Here is a 24,299-nt window from a genome sequence, read left to right as displayed (position 1 = left end):
CCTACGTTTAGCGTGCGTATGTATATGTATACACATACCAGCCCATCAGACCTCATTCAGACTGCTATACATCCATATCCATTTTTCTTTTTTCTTTTTTTTTTTAAATATTAAGCCTGTTTTAGCGAAATACACTACGTTCCCCTTTGTTTGAAAGCTTCTTGCACATCAAAGAAGAATAAGTATGTTTGGTCATAGATTCACATGTACTGTGAGGCGGGATTCACACGACCGGGTCCCGCCCGAGTGTTGGCCGGTAAAATCATTTTGCCTGGCCGGTTTGCATAAAGTTTTGCATCTGGGCCGGGCAGATCTGGACAGTGACATCAGCGGCAACTCCTGAAGGGGAATCCCCATGTGTTCGGGGATTCCGCTTCAGGAGTTTCCCCTGATGTCACTGGACAGACATCAAGCGCTCTGTCCAGGAGCGGAATCCCCGAAAACACGGGGATTCCGCTCCTTCAAGGAGCTAAAGTGGGGCTAGCACATAGAGCGGGGAGATACCTCCCTGCTCTGCTATAGTGGCGTCGCTGCAGTAGTAGTAGTAGCAGCAGCTGCTAGCGGCGCCATCGAAGGTGTCGCGGGGCCAGGGCGCTTTTAAAACAAGCAGGGGAAGCAAGCCAGCGCAGCGCTCCCTTCCACCTGCTGTACACCCCGGCCCTCCCACACAGTGTACAGCCATTCGTCCGAATGGCATCAACTCCTCCTCCTCACATGCACTCTGCGCTGTGAGGAGGAGAAGATAGAGCGCAAGCGACGGAAAACCCGGCCATCACTCGGGACACATCCCGGTGATGGCCGTGTATTACCCGGCCCCATAGACTTCTATGGGGGCTGGGTACCCGGCCGAAAATAGAGCATGTCCTATTTTTTGATGGCCGGTTTTCCCGGCTGTCAAAAAAATCGGTCGTGTGAATAGCCCCATTAGGGGTCTATTATTCCTAATGCAGCCGGGTGCCGGCCGATTTATGAACTGCCGGCACCCGGCCGGGAAACCCTGTCGTGTGAATGAGGCCTTAGTCCCAATAAGCACAAACATGATCTTTGTTACATTCCACATAAAGTACAATAAACATTAAATAAATATCTGTATTAAAATAAAATTGCTGCCTTCCATGTTGGTATATGTTTCCTGTTCACCATTCTACAATGTCATGTAGTTCCATGTTTAGGCAGCAGATGTTGCTGTGCAACATGCTGTAAGTCAGGACACTGGCAACAGCCTGTGACACCACTCTAGTGCCAGGCAAAGCAGGGTGGGTGTGTGTGTGTGAGAGAGAGTGGGTGGCTGTGGGGGTGAATACAGTAAAACAAAGACTTGATTGCCTCATTTCCACGCTGTCCTGTGAGGGTAACAATAAATATTAACGTGTCTTTTGTTAGGTCAGTTATACAGTATCTATGAGCTCACTATACATGAATGTGTTGTATGTCCTTCCGTGTGTAAATAAAAGGGGTACAACCATTTTTCGTCCGTTGTCTGATTGTACAACTTGCTGGGGGTCATTGTAAGATATAGATTTAGGCCTCATACCAGCTTCAGTTATTTTCTTCAGGGTACGATTAGTTTTTTGTTTTTTAACAGATCGCACACGGCGCATTCATTTCTACGGGGCCATGCACACGGCTGTTGTTTTAACGGTTCTGTGCGTTCTAGAATATGTCCCACGTCTGTCTGTTGTTCAGTGTGTGTCTTGCCCATTTGAAGCCTATGGGTCAGTCAAAACAACGGATGGCACACGGAAGGCATCTGCGTGCTGTCTGTTTTTCACAGATCCGGGCGTGCCAAGGTTCCCTGCATTCAACACATAAACATTGGTTTAAAACGGAACAGATGTGGAGTGACAACGGAAACCACACATGTCACAACGGACGCACGTATCCGGTTTACACATGTGAAGGATGTGTGCGTGAGGCCTCAGGTTACAGTGAATTTGAGTCTAGTGATGAGTAACACCAGGTGGTTGCGCTAACCAATTGCCAACGCTGCTGACCGTTATGTTACAGCTCTTGCACGCAGAAAACGGTCCGTATGTCGCCCGGATTTCCTGGGCCCGGTGAAATGGACTCCTGCCATCACGGCCCGAACGTGGCTGCTTTTCACAGCACTGAACTCGGTCGTGTGCAAGAGGTGTTACTATGGGCAAAACGGCACTGGCACGGACGTTACAGGTGAAATGTATTAATGAGCTCCACTCAGGCTAATACTAAGGGCTCGTCCACACGTAGCAGAATTGCTGCGTTTTTTCCGTCCGGGATTGCAGACGTAAAATATGCATGAGAATACAGTAGCAGCAAAGTGGGTGAGATTCAACAAATCTCATCCACACGCTGCGTAAATATTCAGAGCAGAAATTGACCTGCGGTGCGTATTTTTCGGACCGCATCGTGTCAATTCCTTCTGCAGAAAGTGACTGAATTGCGTTTTTCAGAGATGTCACAATCTCCCAACATTGAGAAAAACGCAGCAAAACATGCACCATTTTCTGCAGGAAATAGTGCAGTTTTGCCACAGCGGAAAGTGCTTTTTTCAACGGAATTGCTGCAGAAATTTTCTGCATCAATTCCGTTACATGTAGACAAGCCCTAAGGCTGAATTCACACAAGACGGAAATGCTGCAGATTCTGTGTGTGGAAAATCCGCAGCGGGTTACAGCCCCAGCCGTGTCATACATGAGATTTGAACAAAACTCATCCACATCCTGCTGATCGTTTTGCGAATGGAAATCAGAATATGTTTCGTATTTTAATAACTGCAGCCTGCTCATTTTCTTCTGGATGTCCTCTGCGGATTTCAGCCTTTTCATATGGGGAGGGGGTGAAAACCGCAGCAGAAAACGCACAAAACACGTGTGGATTTTGTTAGGGAAAAGCACCGTCCCGTAAAAATCCAGCCTAATAGAGGGGGTTCCAAGCCAATCACAAGCTAAAGTGGTCACATGTGACAAAACATAATCAAAGGAGTCCAGCTGGAAGAGTCCGTGTCAGGAGAGGTAAACATAGCCCCGTTTTTTTCTGGCGATGTTTACGCAGTGATGGATCCAGCCGAATATGCGCACCAAATTCAGTCACCATTTGGTCCGAATATTCGGGTAGATTTTGCTGCGTGTTTTGGGTCGTCTACGCTGCTGACTTTTCCGCAGCGTTACCTGCCCTGTGTGAACATGCCCTTAGATTCTTCATTCTGTAGAGGTGTAGACAATGAGCGCTTTCTCTACGAGTTGTGGAGCTACGAGGACATACAGACGGCTGTCATTTCTTCCGGCCACGTCCCCGGGACATCCCGCAGTTCTATGGAGATCACAGGTCTCTTCAGTAGATCTGTAGGGAGGGGATGTCAGGATCGCGTGGCCGTGGGCGTGGACATCTGAAATTGGGGGGACCATGACTTTTCCCTGTACATAAAGACCGACCGCTGAATGCAGGAAGCGCCGCACGGGGCAAAGATCTTCCTGCAAGAGAAGTGAAAGTGAAAGTCTGCACGTGACACGAACTAGACGACACAGCAGAGCCGACCGGGGAGAGGTACGGAAATTATGTAACTATTTATTCCGATATCACGATCGACATCAGTCCAAGGATTCTATTCTGGTCGGTCACCCCGTAAGCACCCCTCATTTATTGACTAATGCCAAATCATAATATTGTATACAAAGAATCTCCAAACCACCGATCATCTAGAAAAGCCCCGTATCGTCCGTTCATAGATTCACGTGCACACTGTAGCGCTTCTATGCGGTCAGTCAGCGTGCAGAAGGGGGGGGAAGGGGGGGGGGGTCTGGGCAGCGTTTACATGATACAATTCTATGAAGTGCTGGATCTGAACCCCCTCCCTCTATTCTATGATACATACCATAAAAGACCTGACAGGTCCCTTTAACCCCTTAGGGTATGTTCACACGACAGCGTCCGTAACGGCTGAAATTATGGGGATGTTTTCAGGAGGAAACATCCCCGTAATTTCAGCCGTAACGGCATGTGCAGGCGCTTGAACGCCGCGTCCATTACGGACGTAATTGGCGCTGCTTTTCATTGGAATCAATAAATAACGGCTCCAATTACGCCCCAAGAAGTGACAGGTCACTTCTTTGACGCGGGCGTCTATTTACGTGGCGTCATTTGACAGCGGAGCGTAAATATACGCCTCGTGTGAACAGACAAACGTCAGCCCATTGCTTTCAATGGGCAGATGTTTGTCAAGGCTATCGAGGCGCATTTTTCGGACATAATTAGTGTGTGTGCACATACCCTTAAAGTCAAAGCCATTTTACATTTTTTCATTTTCGTTTTCCACTCCCCACTTCCAAGAGCCATAACTTTTTTTTATTTTTCCATCAATTGAGTGATGTGAATGCTTATTTTTTTGCGATAGGAGTTTCTATTTATTACCATATAATGTACTGAGAGACAAAAAAAAAAATCCTTATGGGGTGTAATTGGCTTTCACCGCGCGGTAGATTGAGCAGTGGGGGGGGGGGGGGCTTAGTTTTTGCGGGATGAGCTGTAGTTTTTTTTTTTGTACCATTTATTTTTTTGTACATACAACTTTTTTATCTCCTTTTTATTAAAAAATTTTTGACAGTAAAAGTGACCAAAACACAGCGAATTCTGGAGCTTGAAATGTTAAATACTGTTATATTGTAATCGTTTGGAATTTACGGACGTGGTAATACATTTATGAAGGGAAAGATATTTGTGCGGATGTGAGGGCGAGTGTCCATCTTCAAATAATGGGGGAGATTTATTATGCATTGTTAGGGTATGTGCACACGTAGTGACCAAAAACGTTTTTCGCACCGTTTTCGCTGCGTTTTTTACGTCCGTTTTTGGAGCTGTTTTCATTGGAGTCTATGAGAAAACCGCTCCAAAAACGTCCAAAGAAGTGTCCTGCACTTCTTTTGACGAGGCTGTATTTTTACGCGTCGTCGTTTGACAGCTGTCAAACGACGACGCGTAAATGACAGGTCGTCGGCACAGTACGTCGGCAAACCCATTCAAATGAATGGGCAGATGTTTGCCGACGTATTGTAGCCCTATTTTCAGACGTAAAACGAGGCATAATACGCCTCGTTTATGTCTGAAAATAGGTAGTGTGAACCCAGCCTTAGGGTATGTTCACACGCTGAGCCAAAAACGTCTGAAAATACGGAGCTGTTTTCAAGGGAAAACAGCCCCTGATTTTCAGACGTTTTTTGAGCAACTCACGTTTTTCGCTGTTTTTTTCGCGCCGTTTTTTCGGCCGTTTTTGGAGCTGTTTTCAATAGAGTCTATGAGAAAACGGCTCCAAAAACGTCCCAAGAAGTGCCCTGCACTTCTTTTGACGAGGCTGTAATTATACACGTCGTCTTTTGACAGCTGTCAAACGACGACGCGTAAATTACAGGTCGTCGGCACAGTACGTCGGCAAACCCATTCAAATGAATGGGCAGATGTTTGCCGACGTATTGGAGCCGTATTTTCAGGCGTAAATCGAGGCATAATACGCCTCGTTTATGCCTGAAAATAGGTCGTGTGAACCCAGCCTTAGGGGGGATTCACACGAGCGTGTATTCGGTCCGTGCGGGCCGCGTGGTTTTCACGCGGCACGCATGGACCAATACAAGTCTATGGGGCAGTACAGACAGTCCGTGCTTTTTGCGCAGCGTTTGTCTGCTGCGCAAAAAGCGCGACAGGTTCAATAACTCTGCGTATTTCGCGCATCACGCACCCATTGAAGTCAATGGGTGCGTGAAAATCACGCGCACCACACGGAAGCACTTCCGTGGGACGAGCGTGATTCGCGCAACAGCAGTGAAAAGGATGAATGAAAACCGAAAAGCACCACGTGCTTTTCTGTTTCCGAACATCCAAACGGAGTGTCTTTGCGATTAGCGAAGCCGGACAAGCGTACCGAACTTCACCGGGTTCGGCCAAAGTCGTTTTGGCCGATCCCGGCAAAAAAATTATCGGTACGCGACGTCAGGAGATAGTCACTGTCCATGGTGCTGAAAGAGTTAAACTGTTTCAGCACCATGGACAGTGACTTGCGATCCCAAAATACATTAACCTGTAAAAAAAAACGAAGTTCTAACTTACCGATTACTCCTGTCTCCTTCCTGCAGTCCGACCTCCCGGGATGACACTTCAGTTCAAGTGACAGCTCCAGCCAAGCACAGGCTGCAGCCAATCACAGGCCAAGCACAGGCTGCAGCCAATCACAGGCTGCAGCGGTCACTTGGACTGCTGCGTCATCCAGGGAGGTGGGGCCCGATGTCAAGAGAGGCGCGTCACCAAGGACGCGTCACCAAGGACGCGTCACCAAGGCAACGGCCGGGAAGTTCTCGGTAAGTAGGAACTTTATCTTTTTTTTTACAGGTTTTTCGCTGTTGTGTTCGGCATTCACTGTCGAGGGTGCTGAAAGATTTAGCTCTTTCAGCACCTTGGACAGTGACGGGCGTTGACAAGCCTCATCTCTATGATGCCGGCTGCGCGAAAATCACGCAGCCGCGCATCAGACACGCATGACACACGCAGCTGTCAAATGGTTTTTGCGCTCGCAAAACGCTGCGTTGTTTGCGCGCGCAAAAACGCAACGTTCGTGTGAATCTGGCCTTAGAGCGCTAGGGTACATGGATTTATGGGTCTGTAGAAATTGGTGCACAGAGTAGGATAAATTTATCACAACTTGCTCAGCATGCTGGAGACTTTTATACAGGCCAATGATCGGGCAAACGAGTGTTCATATTAGCGCTCCTTCCCCATCATTGCCCTGTGTAAACGATGCGCAGCTGACTGTTCATCAGGCTTAGTAAATCTCCTTTCTCCATCTCTTTTCATAAATAGTAGCCCCCGCCATGATCAGATCGAACACCTCTAATTTTCTGATTGTGGATACTGAACCTCCCTCACATGGCAGAATTTTGGGCAGTATTTTGCATTCATATTTTTAAGCCAAGAGTGAAGTGACCTCTTTCATGTTTTGGATCGGATCCTGATTTTGGCTTATAAATAATGACACATAAGGCTATGTTCACACACTTAACAAAAACGGCTGTAAAATACGTTGCTGTTACCGGTATCAAGGGAAAACAACCTTTGATTTTCAGCCGTTTTTAAAACCACAAATGTTTTTTACGGACGTTTTTGGAGCTGTATTTCTATTGAGACAATGAAAAACCGCTCAAGAAGTGACATACTTGTTTTTACAGCGCGTTTTTTTACGTGCCGTTTTTTCAAATGGGCGCGTAAAAAAAACGCCCCATCGGAGCGAAACGCCGTCTTTTGCATTGAAATGAATGGATAGATGTTTGGAGGCATTCAGCTTCCGTATATTCAGCCATTTTTTTGGGCGTTTACGGCCAGAAAAACGGCTGAAAATAAGCCGTGTGAACATACTCTAAGGGTATGTTCACACGACAGCGTCCGTAACGGCTGAAATTACGGGGATGTTTCCTCCTGAAAACATCACCGTAATTTCAGCCGTAACGGCATGTGCAGGCGCTTGAACGCCGCGTCCATTACGGACGTAATCGGCGCTGCTATTCATTGGAGTTAATGAATAACGGCTCCAATTACGCCCCAAGAAGTGACAGGTCACTTCTTTGACGCAGGCGTCTATTTACGCGCCGTCATTTGACAGCGGCGCGTAAATATACGCCTCGTGTGAACAGACAAATGTCTGCCCATTGCTTTCAATGGGCAGATGTTTGTCAACGCTATTGAGGCGCATTTTTCGGACGTAATTTGGGGCAAAAACGCCAGAATTACGTCCGTAATTAGTGTGTGTGCACATACCCTAATGCTGCCGTGTTAGGCTGGAATCACACATTCAGTTTTTGTGGCAATTTTTTAAGCCAAACACAAGAGATAATCAGAAAAGAATGACAATTATAAGGCTGGGTTCACACGTCGCAAAAAAATGATACTGTGTAACCGGCTGAAAAATCCGTACCATAATCCACAGTGGAATCTGCATTGTTACATGTGGATTTTGTTGATTTTGCCGTGGAATGTAGCCGCGGATTTCACTCATTGCATCAGCTACCGAAATCCTGCAACAAGTAAGTAAATCTTAGGCTTCCTTCACACACAGATTGCTTTCTGGCATCCTCTAATGCATGAAAACAGGCATTTTAAAACGCCAGTGTTTTTTTAAAAATGTAACAATTTCTTTTATGGCATTTTTATTTAGTGTAATTTTGTATAGAAAAAAAGGTTCAGAGCATGCTGCGTTTTGAAAAAACTGCCACTGACCTAAAAAACGCCACTAACCAGTACGCAGTGCTTTTTAGATTTGACTATAGACTTTAATGTAACACCTGGGTCCATCTGCTTTGGAGGATCAGTGCATAAATCGCTATTTTACCGGTAAAAACGACACCTCTGCAGAACCCGAGAGACCACATTGGTCCCCAAGTCAATCTGGGTCCATTGTGCGATGGATCTTGATATGTGTTGTGGTTTCCAACTAAAACTATGTGTTCCCTTATAAACAGAAACTATGATGCAAGTGTGAACAGAGTCGTAACCTAGTTTTCTCTACGAAATTTGGCACAACGACCTATCCACAGTCAAACAACAGAGCTCTGGAACATTTAACTAATAGTAATTCAATGTAAGAATGACTTAAAGGGGTACTCCTAACATGTCATGGCAGATCGCTAGGTTATTCCAATACATAATCAGTGGGGGGGGGGGGCGGGGTTCAACCTCTGCGACCCCGCCAATCGGCAGAATGATCTGACTGAGGTTACTGCAGCATTTCTCCTGCACAGCGCCACTCCCGAGCACCGACTGTGCGGGGAACAGAGAGGAATGTTTTAGATGGAGTTCTAGTCTGCTTTATACATGTAGTGTTACAGACTACCTATTACTATTGCTTCTTGAAAAAGAGATATACTTGTCATTTGTAAGGCTATTTATAAGCATGGTTGCTGGGACTCTATACGTTGGGACCCCCACCACTTCTAAGGAGAAGGATGGTCCCTATTCTTGGCAGCATGGAACTGTGGCTTCACGTTTACTCTCTATCAAAATAAATGGTAATATTAAAAAGGCGAGTGCACTCAAAATCCCCGTAATGGTTAAAACAATATATCGGCCATAATGCAGCCGCATTTAAGCCTCCATATTCAGTCCGTGGGTGTAGTATAGTGATCTATGGCCATTTCAGTAGAACCGTGGGGGTCCCAGTATAGCGGGTGTAGTATGGCGATCTGAGTACATTTCAGCAGAACCGTGGGGGGTCCCAGTATAGCGGGTGTAGTATGGCGATCTGAGTACATTTCAGCAGAACCGTGGGGGTCCCAGTATAGCGGGTGTAGTATGGCGATCTGAGTACATTTCAGCAGAACCGTGGGGGGTCCCAGTATAGCGGGTGTAGTATGGCGATCTGAGTACATTTCAGCAGAACCGTGGGGGTCCCAGTATAGCGGGTGTAGTATGGCGATCTGAGTACATTTCAGCAGAACCGTGGGGGTCCCAGTATAGCGGGTGTAGTATGGCGATCTGAGTACATTTCAGCAGAACCGTGGGGGGTCCCAGTATAGCGGGTGTAGTATGGCGATCTGAGTACATTTCAGCAGAACCGTGGGGGTCCCAGTATAGCGGGTGTAGTATGGCGATCTGAGTACATTTCAGCAGAACCGTGGGGGGTCCCAGTATAGCGGGTGTAGTATGGCGATCTGAGTACATTTCAGCAGAACCGTGGGGGTCCCAGTATAGCGGGTGTAGTATGGCGATCTGAGTACATTTCAGCAGAACCGTGGGGGTCCCAGTATAGCGGGTGTAGTATGGCGATCTGAGTACATTTCAGCAGAACCGTGGGGGGTCCCAGTATAGCGGGTGTAGTATGGCGATCTGAGTACATTTCAGCAGAACCGTGGGGGTCCCAGTATAGCGGGTGTAGTATGGCGATCTGAGTACATTTCAGCAGAACCGTGGGGGTCCCAGTATAGCGGGTGTAGTATGGCGATCTGAGTACATTTCAGCAGAACCGTGGGGGTCCCAGTATAGCGGGTGTAGTATGGCGATCTGAGTACATTTCAGCAGAACCGTGGGGGTCCCAGTATAGCGGGTGTAGTATGGCGATCTGAGTACATTTCAGCAGAACCGTGGGGGGTCCCAGTATAGCGGGTGTAGTATGGCGATCTAAGTCCGGTTCAGTAGAACCGTGGGGGGTCCCAGTATAGCGGATGTAGTATGGCGATCTAAGTCCGGTTCAGTAGAACTGCAGCAGGTCCGGGTGTAGTGGCCATAATGGTGACGTTAGTCTATTACTAGTGTATATGCATTTTGAATACCTGATCGAAACTTAAAATAGCTGCTCAAATAATCTAAAGCCTAGATAAGAACGTTTTATTTGATTTAAAAACATTTATGTAAGTAAATATGTAAATTACTTTCATACTAAACTGATTTCTAATTTATCCCAATTACAGGTATCCTAGTTGTCAGTTGTCACCCTGCAGATACTAAGATGGCGTTCGAAAATAAGGTAAAATAAAAGAAACATTTGCATTCCTTCTTCTCGCTCCGGTATAAAATATTTTATTGTGACACTTTTTATGCTAAAGGAGGTTGACCTCATAAGCAGGCAGGTAGTTTGTAGGTGGATGAAGCCTGTACGACAGCACACACAGTCTCTACAAGTCCATATTACAGGCCAGCAAGGATCCTGTGTGCCGCCATATAGCAGTTCTTCTAGGGGACAATACCTCCATAATGTGGGATCTCACGAAACAATGGGACTGATTTACTAATTCTGTCTAAGATTCAGATAGCGTAAACTTAAAGAGAACCTTTCACCTGCCTATATCTACATGGTGCAGCTGAGTGCTCCATGTAATAGGCAGGGCTGTACCCTGTCTCACTATTAAAAAAATTCCTATCCTCCTCCGTTATTTAGATATTGGTGCCGTTATATTTGGCGCCCAATATTTAAATAACCCCCTGAGCTGTCAATGGGGCGTGTAATTGGCAAGGGGGCGTGTTTCTATCGCTGTGACCCTGTCCAATCAGCTATGGATAGTGACACAGCAAGAGCTGGAGAGAGGAGAGCGTGTGCGCGCACGCTCTCACTCTTCAGCTCTCGGCAGACAAGCTGAACAAGATTGTGTGATCTCTCGAGTCTTGTCGTCCTTGTCTGAAGAGTGCGCGAGAGCATGGGCGCACAGCTCCGATGCCGCTGCCGAAGATACTCTCGTTGCCATGGAACAGAAGAAGAAGAAGAATTCACATTCTTCTTCTATTCCGTGGTGGCGGCAGGAGCTCCGCATCCACGCGCACACGCTCTCCTCTCTCCAGCTCTTGCTGTGTCACTATCCGTAGCAGATTGGACAGTGTCACAGCGATGTTACACGCCCCCTTGCCAATTACACGCCCCATTGACAGTTCAGGGTGTTATTTAAATATCGGGCGCCAAATACAATGGCACAGATATCTAAATAACGGAGAAAGATAGGAAAAAAATGTATACGGAAACACGGTTTGTACAGTCCTGCCTATTACATGCTGCACTTAGCTGCACTTGTATGGGCAGGTGAAAGGTCCTTTCATTTTGCACAAGCCAATGATCGGGCAACGAGCGGTCATATGAACGCTCGTTCCCGATCATTGCCCTGTGTAAACAGGGCGACGATCAGCCGATGAACGGGGAAACATTTGCGCGATTATCAGCTGATTGTATAGTTTATGCAGCACAAAATATTATCGTTGCCGGCAGCACATTTGCCTGTGTAAACAGGAAGCTGTACTGCCGACATGATAGAAATGTATGGGGACGAGTGATTATAGCAGCTCTCGCTCGTCCCCATGCATTACTGATCATAGCTCCTTGTGAAAGGAGCAAATAGGCCCTGATCAACGAGCTGCCTTGTTGGTCGGCGCCCGTTTTCATTGCCCACGTCGGGCCGTGTATTAGGACCCATAGTTTCCGACATCGTTTTTTGTGGCAAACTTTTGCACACTTTGGAACCTTTAAGCAACACCCCATTTCGGAACATGGTATGTACGCTCTTGGTCTCTATATGGTTATTACTGATCTGTCTTTTGCTATTGTGAAATTTCGATATTTTGTGTTTCTGCGTTTGAAACAAATGGCAGAGTATCAGAATTCCTAGACTATTGGATTTTCGATTAAAGGAATGTTATTATATACTTAGTCTAATTAACCCATTCATGATTGGCATACGGCTATATACGTTCCAACTGTCGTCGATGCCCCGTGCAGTTTGCACGTATCTGGACGTTGACAGCCTGGAGCGGGATTTAAAGAGTGCAGTGCTGCTTCAATGTGAGCAGCACTGCACTCTTATGTCTGCGGGGCTTTAAGAGCCCTGGAATACACCCCCCACTGTAGATAGCGCTATCTACAGGGGGTTATGTGTGGCGCTATCTAAGCTTCCTCCAGGAGCGGAATCCACGGCCAGCGCTCTGGCCGGGGATTCCCCTCCTAGAGGTAGCCATTGGCTCCATACCCACTGTAAATAGTGCCCCCCCCTATAGACAGCAACCCCCCTGCTGTTGATACCATCGAACCCCCCCTTCCCACGGTCGATAGCGCCACCTAAACTCCCACTAGGAGCAGAATCCCCTCTATGAGATCGCTCTGTGCCAGGGATTAGGCTTCTAGAGAGAGCCCCTGATGTCACTGTCAATTTGGATAGTCACATCAGGGGCTCTCTCTAAGAGAGGAATCCCAGACAGAAAGCAATCTGACACCGGGGATTCCACTCCTAGAGAGAGCCGCTGACGTCACTGTCCATATTTGGATAGTGACGCCAGGGGGTTCTCCAGTAGCGGAATCCTCAGTGTCGGCCGAGGATTCCACTTTTAGAGTTGACCCCTAACGTCACTGTCCGTATATGGACAGACAGACAAAAATGGGCATAGGCAGCACTTCCAAAAATAACAGCTTTTTATTCACCCGAGCTGTTATTTTTGGAAATGCTGCCTCTACCCATTTTTGTCTGCCTGATATTGAGGACCGTGGACCAGGTCCAGTCGATTCGTGCACCCAGCTGTGGTCCAGTGCTGTGGAACTTCTTTGTTTTGTCATATATGGACAGAAACATCAGGGGCTCCCTCTAGGAGTGGAATCAATCTGGCCAGATGGATTCTGCTGCTACAGGGAGCAACAGTGGTGCTACTTAAAGGAAGGGGGTGCCATTTAGGTGGGGTGCTGCTATCTACAGGGGGCGTGGTGCTATCTGCAGGGAGGATAGTGCTATCTACAGGGGGTTTGGTGCGGTCTACAGGGGGGTGCGGCACTATCTACATGGGCACTATCTATCTACATGGGCATATGGGCACTAACTACAGGGGACACTTGCGCTATCTACATACGCACTATGTGGGCGCAATCTACAGTCGGCACTGTGGCACTATTTATAGTGGGCAATGTGACACTATCTACAGTGGTATTGCATCACTATCTGCATGGGCTCTGTGGTGTTTTCAGGTGGCTGGTACAAAAAAAGAAACCCTAACAAATTAAATACATAAATTTTTTTAACGTCCATGAAAAACTCATGACAAATGGCGGTGAAAAATGGTCAGACGTCTGGGAAATGGATTCAAATTCTGAGACACATTGATGCAAAACAGCCATGAAAAGCTGACAGTTTATCCGTTGTTGACTGCCTTTTGTTTCACGTCGTGTGAATATATATCTAAAAATTGTTTTTTTTAAGTGAATAATTAAAAACATGGACTTAATAAAACTAATCTAGAAAATGAAAGCCTCACAAGTCTTGCAAAAAACAAAAGTAAAAATAGTTCTGATATTCAAAGGGGTTGCAAAGATATTATCATTTAAAGAAGCGCATATCAGACATGGAAAATTTGACCTGGACACAGGGGCATCAATGACGCTTGGTCATGAAAGGGTTAATATAGGATCTGTGCATACTTCCGTCATATGAAAAGGGCTAGTCAAAGTTGTCTACCTACTATGTAAAGCATGCTGTAAATGACTCAGAGTTTTGTAAATTGTATACAGCAAATCCCTGCCAGGTTGAATCTAGGCTTTTACAATCCTAGTATCCATGTTATCTAGGCCCACAGGGTGGGTTACTAACGTGGGCAATGGGGTTAAAGGTCACATAGGTGCAGCCGCTGATACAGGAATCCGCATACTGTGAGCGAGACATAGCTGTTGTCTACTCTGTCAGTCATAGGTGGTCAGATACATTTTCAGGCTGAGTTACCAGAGGTTTAGCTCAGTTTTCTTTCCCCAGGACCAAGATTCAGTTTGTTGCCCTAGCCCTGTATCTAAATATCCAGGCTAAGATAGATTGGCTTGTTTGCACTCCGCAAGCACGCGAGACACATGCCCTGTTACAGCCGACATGTCGCATGTTGGAATAAATACACCTCCTGTATTGACTGAGTGCTGGTACCAATTCTTGACTTTGCTTGTTGATATTGTAAGGGTGAGTCGGACCAAGCCCGTCAGCTGACGTGCACCAGGAAGTCCTCAACCAAAGTGCTGCTTATACTTACTTTACTGTGATGCCCAACTTTCCATCCATGCCCCTGCCATCTCATGCTTGCTGGTATTGATATCAACACAAAGAAGAAATTGTAGGGTTATCTAGACCTAAATGTGTCCACTCCCAGGGAACAACTATTCACATTCTTACATCAAAGAAGCGAGATGTAGGGAAGGATAAAGCATTTTATATTCTGGTCAAGATTTGTTACCTGCTTTGCTTGTGCCCCTACCAAGGTTTGAAATCAGATCACCATGGCCCATGTGAAAGTATCAGTCCTTCTGGGGAACCCCAGACCTGGTTTTAGGGAGCCCTGGTTTTGAACCACTGCATTAGGAAGACTTCTTAATTAATTATTCTTAATTCTCCATAATATAATTGTTAATAATTACAATTGGGAAACCTGGGTTTTCCTTTAAGAAAGCCTGGACAATATGACCAATCCCATCCAACCTTGACATACAATATAAGTATATAATCTAGCTCAGGCTTACACACATCTCATTTATCAGATGACCTCTGATGGAGGCGCCCCAGTGAAGATCAAGATAAGACTTCGCACTCGATGCCCTAGCACGTTGCAGGTACTGTGTTTCAATGCAAGAACATTGGGGATCGGTCATAAAATTTGCTCTATAAGACAAGGCATGGAAATATTTCTAATTCTGTTTTTACATGTTAATTCAGTGACACGGAACTGTAGCAACTGGTTTGATCAATCTAATTGTATGGCCTATGGACTGCTTCATACCCCACAAAACAGAAGGTCACACAGTATGGGGAAAAGGCCACCAGGCACTTGTTCAAAAGCTATATTCACACCCCGCACAAAATAAGTCCGCCCTACAAGGAATACTATGTTCTGTTTCAGTTGTTTCCCCAGATCCCTCTAATATTCCCATTACGACTTTTGACTCTCAATGCGCCCGCACCACTCTACTAACCCCCAATGAGTCTTGACACAACACGTTCCTATTCTAGCATAGATAATCTATGTACATCCAATTCTTAAGACCTTCACTCTATTGACCATGAGCTATTGTGTACTCAGTCATGATGGGTCTTCTTCCCCGTTTCAGAATGCAGCCCCTGGGGCCATCAGTTGGTCACCCTGGATCCGGCTTCTGGCAAACAGCTAATTTTGCTAGGGGGAAGCTGCGGCCATCCAGGCATTTTTAGTAAACCAGGAAAATAAATATTCAGATAATTGGCTGTCCGCTAGAACAGAAGACGTTTCATGAGTGTCCCTCCCATTGGGCGTATAGTAGTGGGTCCCGAGCGGGGCTCCCCCTCTATGATGCTTATACAGGGATTCTCTCTATATCCCAACCCCTTTAGGCAGGACATAGATAGGAAAAGGGGCACTCCCGATCTAAACAGCATTCCAATTTTTTTCACTGTCAGGATACTGGTCACATATTATCCATGGAGCATACGTAGAGGATTGAAACAATGAGAATAATTGTCCATGGTCACTGCTGTTCACAAACTTCGGTAAAGTTTCTGTGGGACTTACTCATACATCACAGCGTGAGATCACACCGTGCTGTCATTCACAGAAACTTTACCGAAGTGTCGGGAGTGTGAATAGACATCACGTCCTGGCTGGAGGTGATGTCTATTCACTCTCAAGACACTTCGGTAACGTTAACGTGGGAGTATGTGACTGCACAGCGTGATCTCGCGAGATCACGCTGTGTTGCGAGTACTGCTAAAAGTTTATAGCGAGAAGTGTATGATGCTGATTGGTTACTGATTGGTCAGCGTCATACACTCCTCTGTACAACGCCTAGTTGGTAAAAAAGTAAAAACACGCCCAGTTGTCTATTAATAAAGTCATTGGCATAAAACTAAAATTGTTCATAACTTGCTCAAAAACACTGTTACCTACATTACAGCGCCGATCACATTATGTAGGAGATCGGGCATTTATAATGCGGTGACAGAGCCTCTTTAAGCAGTCTAGACTGAAATTTTTGTGATCGGCTTGTAACAGGTAGAAGAGGGTTTAGGATGGTTACTGCCCCGCAGAGGAACACAGGTATAAGATGCTGAACAGCACTTTACTCCAGCAGAGGCACAGTCTTCACGGTTACAATATTTGGTACATAAGCTTTACGGTTTCACTAATAAATAGGCGCTATACTTGGCGGCTTCTGATATAACTGGTGAGAACAGGACATCGTGTTGGCTGATGGTTCAGTCTCCAGTTAAACTTGTGGTGCAGGGGATGTTTGTTGTCACATGAAGTGCTCAGCTGGTGTTACGCCATTCAGCCTAATGATATGTTCACACGCAGTGACCAAAAACATCTGAAAATACGGAGCGGTTTACAAGGGAAAACAGTTCCTGATTTTCAGACGTTTTTTAATCCACTCGCATTTTTTACGGCCGTTTTTGGAGCTGTTTACAATAGTCAATGAAAAACGCCTCCAGAAACATCCCAAGAAGTGTCCTGCACTTCTTTTGACGAGCCGTCATATTACTCGCCGTATTTTGACAGCGACGCGTAAAATAAAGGCTCGTGGGAACAGAACATCGTAATTCCCATTGAAAGCAATGGGCAGCTGTTTGTAGGCGTATTAGGGCAGTTTTTCAGGCGTAATTTGAGGCGTAAAACACCCTCATTACGTCAAACCACTGCGTGTGAACATACCCTTACAATACAGTCTTTTTGGTGGACTAGTCACTTGGTAGCTGGCACCCTACCTGGCAATTTCAGCTGGCAGCTTTCGCCTGCCCGTCTATATAACAGCGGCTCACGCCCAGCTCGGCAAATCCACCCACTCTGTACGGACTTCTTTCTTTCTCCTGCTTATCCCACACACATCACTGTCTCTCCTCCATCACTCACCAACTGTCACTATATAAAGAGGTGTTTGTTTTTTTATGGACTAGGCTCCTCCCATTTTTTTTGTATTTTTTTTTTAAAGGGGCCGCACGCCACAACTGATCCGACACTAATGTGCCTTCACAAGAGCCCCGTTTTGTACAAAATATATAGTGCTCTATGGAAAATAACCTTTTCTCCTATTACAAATACAGTTGCATAAGGTGCTTAACATATATACATAAGTGGGTTTGGGGCACACTCTACAAGAGACTATTACAAGGGGAAGCGGCAGGCCGCCACATAGCGGTCACTGCAGGGGAAATGTAGAATTACATGGCACCCATTTAAATAAATAGGATATTATATAATACATAGGGTTTACCGACAAGGGAATTTCTTAATATTCAGGATCCATACTGGAGCATCATGTTAATAGCAATCCGGGAGGAAAATAAAGAATCAGTGATTCCTGCCAGAGCGTGAATATTATTGTTACTATATGTATGTAGTATATAATTGTAGCTGGATAGATATATATATATATATACACAGACAGACATAAATGTTAATATAACGGTCTCCTTTCTAGGAAGGGTTTGTACATCTTGGAGATGAGAAAATGAGCGAAGAATTCTTAATAAAGGAGATGGAGAAATACAAGGTATGTAGATTTTTGTTATTAGAAGGGGCTCGTCAGCCGGTGCCAGGTTACATGGTTATTGCTTTCTATCCTGGGATAAGATATTCAGGCTCTCGGTAACGCCAAGGTTGTGCTTAGAGAATGCCAGCAAATATAGGACCAGCTGTCAATAGTGAACAGACCGCCATCTGCTTTACCAATTTTTTAACTCCGGTGTCTCCAAACCAGAAGTATGCTATGTGTATGGTCATTAAGCCAATGGGGTACTGTATGTATAATATATCTGAGGGCTATATTTTTTTTTCCCCATTCGAAATTGTCTTTCTCATTAGCAAAAGCCAGTCCTGTTGCTGGGGGGGGGGGGGGGGATTAGCTTCTAGACCTTTTGCTAAAGAGCAACCTACAGAATTGTAATTGACACATGGGAAATCCCTACATAAAGTAAGGCCCCGTTCACAGCGTTTTTTTTGTTTGCGCTAATTTTGATGGGAAAACCTAGTCAGAATCAGCGCCAAAACTGATTGATTTTAATGGGAGGCAGAGTAGCGTTTTTCACTGTGTTTTTTACCCACGCTCCTCAAAGGCCACGTGCGAAAAATGCGGCAAGAAAGCGCAGGCAAGTCAGGAATTTAAGTACATAATTTCTGCCTGCAAAATCCTCCGTGTGAACAGGGCCTAAGGGTGAGGCAACACGTTGCAGCTGATGTGCAGACGAACAAACAAAAAAAATACACATGGGGAGATTTATGAAGACCGGCGTTTCATATAAAGATTGCTTGCGTAAGATGCGCCTAATTGAGAGGCTCACACTGCTTATCAAATTAGGCGCATCTCTGGCCGCCAGGGAAAATGAGTTTTTGCGCAAATTTTGATGCCAGAAAACGGTTGTAGATTAGTACATTTCCCTCATTGTTTTGCAATGCAGTTTGTTTTTTACATGTTAACAGGCTACATCTTGGACACGTACCCTTACCCAGATGTTCTCCATTAAGATGATCAATTTTGGGATGCAATATCTCCTCATGGCATCATAGCTTCACAAGATTAGACTATAAGAACCCCTTCCCAACTTTCAGCAAAGACGGCCCAGAGCACGGCCATATACTACAGTATGGTCACTGAGCTCTTATGTCTGGTTACATGCCGCACGGCCATAAACAAGGAATACACGCAGAAGTCCCTATGGACGTGCTCCTCACTGTATATAAGCAGTCCACATATATACACACAATGCCATAGTTTGGGGTCTGAAACATTCAAATTACTACAACATGTGGGAACTTTACGTTGTGGAGAGGGTTGTGTGTATGTACACGTCGGTATTGTAAATCACCAGCAGATCCTAACTAGACAGCATTCACTCCCACCTATTGTCCTTACCTGCAAATTTCATGGATACCATCTCCTGCTTGGGGGCGTGATGGAAAGTAAGATTACTGGAAGACTCCATCTTTACTGCTGGCTAAAACCTTCAGTCTCATGTCATCCTAATCACAGGGGCAGTTTTCCCCGGATAGTTGTCATATCGAACATGTCATAGCGTTCTCAGATATGGCGCATTACTCACATTCTTCACTCAAGCGCTGCTGATAGGGACCGGCAGACCAGAAACGGCTATATATAAACAAGTTGTGCTATCACCCCATTTGATGGTCTCCATGGTCAAGGGAAAAAGTCCAAAAATAGATTGACATTATATGTGAGGATAGTCCCAATGTCGGAACGCAGCCACATTTTTGTGTCTTTATTACATCCGCAGGACCCAGATTTTCCCCCGCTGTTTAAGTGAACCAAACAGATTATTATAGGGTTCTATGGTGATCTAAGTTCAGTTTACTTCAACCACAAGAAATCCGGTTCTTAAAGGGGTTGTCCGAGATCCCAAAACGTTTTAAAAAACTGTGTCATACATTACCCCTTATACAGACAACCTAAATAAAGCATTATTTAAAAAAAAAACAATTCTACTTAACACTTTTCTTCTTTGAATTTAGCACGGCTTGTTTACATGCAGTTCAGCTCTGGTTTGTTGATCTTTCCTTCTGATGAAACTTGTTTTCCCTGCATGCATTGCAGGCTGCAATGAGCGTGCACGTACCTTCCAAGAGTTCACGTGAGCTGTCCTTGCTCCTCCCCGCTGACCTCCTTCACTGGACTTGTCTCCTTGCTGACTTTCTTGAAGGATGGTGAGCAAATGTTCTCCTCCCCATTATGTTTTTCACATTTTCCACCAAATTGCTGCGTAAATCAAGCACCAAACACGCGTGTGCGGTGCGTGGTTTTCATGTATGCATTGACTTCAATGTGAGTGTAGGTGCATGATAACGCACCAATAGAGGACATGCAGTATGTTTCACGCAGCGGACTCTCGCGTATGTGTGAATGACCCCATTTAAATAAATGGGTCGCATGTGCTGTGCGTGGTTTCCACGATCAGCACACGGACGAGATTCACCCTGGTGTGAATGGGGCCTTAGGCACGAGTTACACAAGCGTGAATCATGTCCGTGTACTGTGCTTAGCAAAAACGCACAACACACGCGACCCATTTATTTCAATGGGGCCGATCACACTTGTGGGACTTTTCACGCAGCGAGTGTCCGCTGCGTGAAACATACTGCTTGTCCTCTATTGCTGCGTTATCATGCACCTACACTCACATTGAAGTCAATGCGTGCGTGAAAACCACACACCTTTCACGCGTGTTTGGTGCGTGATTTACGCAGCAATTTGGTGGAAAAAAGAAAAAAATGGGCTGGCTTTGGGAGTGCGTGAATAACGCATGACAATCGAAAAGCACACTGATGCATAACGAACACACACGGACGGGATTGACGCAAGTTTTTCACGCGTGGAAAATACACACGCTCGCGTGCATGAAGCCTTACTAATGGACGCTGTTAGGGCAGATTTACACGAGCGTGTGCGTTTTGCGCACACAAAAACCGCAGGGTTTTGCGTGCGCAAAAGGCACTTGACAGCTCCGCGTGTCATGTTCATATGGATGCGCGGCTGCGTGCTTTTCACGCAGCCGCCATCATTATGACACGCCGTTTGGATGTTTGTAAACAGAAAAGCACGTGGTGCTTTTCTGTTTACATTCATTCTTTTACTGCTGTTGCGCGAATAACACGCGTCCCACGGAAGGGCCTCCGTGGGGTGCACGTGATTTTCACGCACCCATTGACTTCAATGGGTGCGTGATGCGCGAAATGCCTAAATATAGGACATGTCATGAGTTTTACACAGTGGACTCATGCTGCGCAAAACTCACAGACAGTCTGCAATGCCCCATAGACTTGCATAGGTCCACGCGAGCTGCACGGACGTAAATCACGTTCGTGTGAATCCGCCCTTAGACAGTGGCCATTAATAATGCACTAGTAATAAATTTTGAAATAAATGAGGACATAGAAAAAATATTGTAATGAAATAAAATAACACACAACACTGGTTAACGATTTTATTCAAAATAAAAAATGTGTCATTGAAGTAGTCCTTGAACTTGATGTAGTACCAAGGACCCAACCTGTAAAAAAACACAACTAAGAAGAAAAAAAAAAAACGAGGGATGCTTAGATGCTATTGATTCCGTCGGAAAAACGGAAATCTGCCGGAATGGTGACAAACGGAAACCATTAGCAATGTTTGTCACCATTGACATCAATGGGGACTGAAACGGAAGCTGTGGTTTCAGTTTGACTTTCCGTTGCGGGGTTCACCCGACGGAAACCTCAGACGGAACCCCGGAATGGAAAGCCAACGCTGATGTGAACAGGCCCTACGGCTTCTTTCACACTAGCATTAATATACGTTTACCTCTCTTCCGTCAGAGGAAGAGAGGATCGATACATTAAACGGAAAGCAACGGTTCCATTAGAATTACCATTGCTTTCGATGGTAATTCTTTTGTATCAGTTGCTTTCCGTTTGTCTCCGTTCGCTAAGTTTCCGGGTTTTTTAAAGTGCAGTCTGCAGAACTTTTATTTACGTTCAAAAGAACGGAAACCTAGCGAACGGAGACAAACGGAAAGCAACTGATACAAAAGAATTACCATCGAAAGCAATGGTAATTCTAATGGAACCGTTGCTTTCCGTTTAATGTATCGATCCTCTCTTCCTCTGATGGAAAAGAGATAAACGTATATTAATTCTAGTGTGAACTTAGCCTAATACAACTAAAAAAAAAATACAACCCTGCTGGGCTTTGAATCAGCGACCTTCCTAATGTAAGGCAGACAAGCTGACCACTACACAAGCGGTCATATTCAATACCTGCGAAACAGTAGTTGAGGCTTTATTGAATAACGACAGGCACTATTTCAATCTATCCTGCCGGGAACATCTGTCTGTTGCGTGTGGGTGGTGACTGGTCAGAGACTCAGTCAGACTGGCGGCCGCTGCTGACGGCGGCACATGCAGTGTGCACTGGGAGTGACATACTCACCAGTCACAGCCCTGCTTGTAGCTTTCCCACACTAAGGAAAGCTACAAGCGGGGCTGCAAGGCTGCATGCAGCCCGTGTTATAGAATCCTCATCAAAGCCTACTATGTGTAGGCTTTGGCAGCGTAAGAAGTAAAAGTACAGACGCTGCCACTTTACCACGTAGACTGGGCTAGTCCGCAGGTGCAGTCCTTTTTCACTGTGAACACGCATAGGCACGCTCACAGTGAAAAGCTGCATAGGCTGGGCGGGCAGTAAGCAACCAGCAACCGAAGAAACAACAAGTCACCAGTGACGTGTCGTATCCCATCCGAGGTCTTTCTGGGGCGAGACCATGTGATCGGGATACGACACGACAGTGGAGGAGGATGAAAAAGTGATGTCAAAAGTCATGTGATCCGAAGAAAAGAACAGCCAGAGAGGAGAACAGAAGCCAGATTGCACAGGTAAGTATATTATTCAACTGTAAATATGTGCATTGTGGGTTTAAATTTACTGTAAAAATATATCTCGGACAACCCCTTTAAGGTCGGGATACAGACGCAAAATTTTTTTTGTTGTTTAGTTATTAGACCAATGAGATAGTTGAGCCATGTTCGCCAAACTCTGTAAAATAAGGGTGGCAGAAAAACACAAATCTATCTAGTCACGCAAAACTGTGAGGCATAGGGTATATGGGAATGGGACTTTTCAGAATCCTGCTCACTACATCTGGCCACGAAGACGCTCCAACGGCCCTATGTTAGTGGGTGCACCCACAAAACTGCCTCAGAAGTCTTAGGGTATGTTCACACGGCCAAATTTCAGATGTATACGAGGCGTATTATGCCTCGTTTTACGTCTGAAAATAGGGCTGCAATACGTCGGCAAACATCTGCCCATTCATTTGAATGGGTTTGCCGACGTACTGTGCAGACGACCTGTTATTTACGAGTCGTCGTTTGACAGCTGTCAAACGACGACCCGTAAATTTACTGCCTCGGCAAAGAAGTGCAGGGCACTTCTTTGCCACGTAATTTGAGCCGTTCTTCATTGAAATCAATGAAGCACGGCTCAAGGTTTACGAGCGTCTCAGACGCCTCGTAAATTACGAGGAGGAGCTTTTACGTGTGAAACGAGGCAGCTGTTAACAGTCTGTCTTTTCACACGTAACTGCCTCTCAGCGTGTGAACATACCCTTATTCCAAGGGGGATGGTATAGGGGGAGCATAGTGAGCACTAATAATGGTAACCTGCAGCATCAATAGTGATCGCCAGATTGACTGCTTGGTAGTGTGGGTTCTGTAAAGGTGCGTATTCTGAATGTAAAGCGAGGTCATTCCCTGGATTGTCATAGCTGCACCCACCAACATTGTACTATATTAAGAGGCGTCTGAATCCAATAACGGCCCAAATTGTGACACCAAAAAAAAGACACGTTTTGTCTAAGTAAAATCAAAATTTATTGTTAACATACAAATAAAATCTCCAGATTACAGAAAAACAATCCACTTTAAAAACCCTATAAAGCATGTAAGTTATAAAAGTAACACAAATTTTAAAGCAAACACAATGTAAAACACTCCATGTGGTGAAATGTAAAGGGAACACAAATAAATAGACGTGTTAGGCTCTGTTCACATCAGGTCAGAGCAATGCATCGGAAGTATATCATGGAAGCGTGTGTATAGAGGATACTTTTGGCCTCCATCGTGTGAATAGCGGCCTATGGCTGATGTGAACAGAGACTAAGAGGCAAGCGACCAATCTCAGGCAGCGGAACCATATCTCCAAATCCTATGCAGTAGATGGCTGCAGCGCTTCAGTATAGACACCTGCACAGGTCTATGTAATATGTTGGCTTGGAATAATTTTCTGTATATGGCAACACATTAGGCCACATGCATAAAACTCAAGAAGTTGCCATTAGCAA

The 24,299-nt window shown here is 45.5% G+C and overlaps 2 protein-coding genes across 2 annotated transcripts in view; one reads left to right on the top strand and one right to left on the bottom strand.

Annotated features, from left to right (window-relative positions):
• Nucleotides 1-17,318, bottom strand: part of AARSD1 (alanyl-tRNA synthetase domain containing 1) — a 76,408-nt gene extending 59,090 nt beyond the window's left edge. The window contains exon 1 of the mRNA XM_075846277.1: nucleotides 17,181-17,318. The gene's annotated coding sequence lies outside the window, so the exon portion shown is untranslated. The remainder of the gene's footprint in view (nucleotides 1-17,180) is intronic.
• IFI35 (interferon induced protein 35) overlaps nucleotides 3,551-24,299 on the top strand; it is a 42,086-nt gene continuing 21,337 nt past the window's right edge. Inside the window, exons 1-4 of the mRNA XM_075846280.1 lie at nucleotides 3,551-3,603; nucleotides 10,419-10,474; nucleotides 14,984-15,055; nucleotides 17,894-17,965. Coding sequence (XP_075702395.1) covers nucleotides 10,457-10,474; nucleotides 14,984-15,055; nucleotides 17,894-17,965 — 162 coding nt within the window. The 5' untranslated portion in view covers nucleotides 3,551-3,603; nucleotides 10,419-10,456. The remainder of the gene's footprint in view (nucleotides 3,604-10,418; nucleotides 10,475-14,983; nucleotides 15,056-17,893; nucleotides 17,966-24,299) is intronic.

This window comes from Rhinoderma darwinii, chromosome 13, assembly GCF_050947455.1.
Source record: "Rhinoderma darwinii isolate aRhiDar2 chromosome 13, aRhiDar2.hap1, whole genome shotgun sequence".
In the NCBI taxonomy this organism is placed as follows: Eukaryota; Metazoa; Chordata; class Amphibia; order Anura; family Rhinodermatidae; genus Rhinoderma; species Rhinoderma darwinii.
Note: the sequence above shows the minus strand (reverse complement) of the source record. Positions and strands in the feature narration are given on the sequence as shown.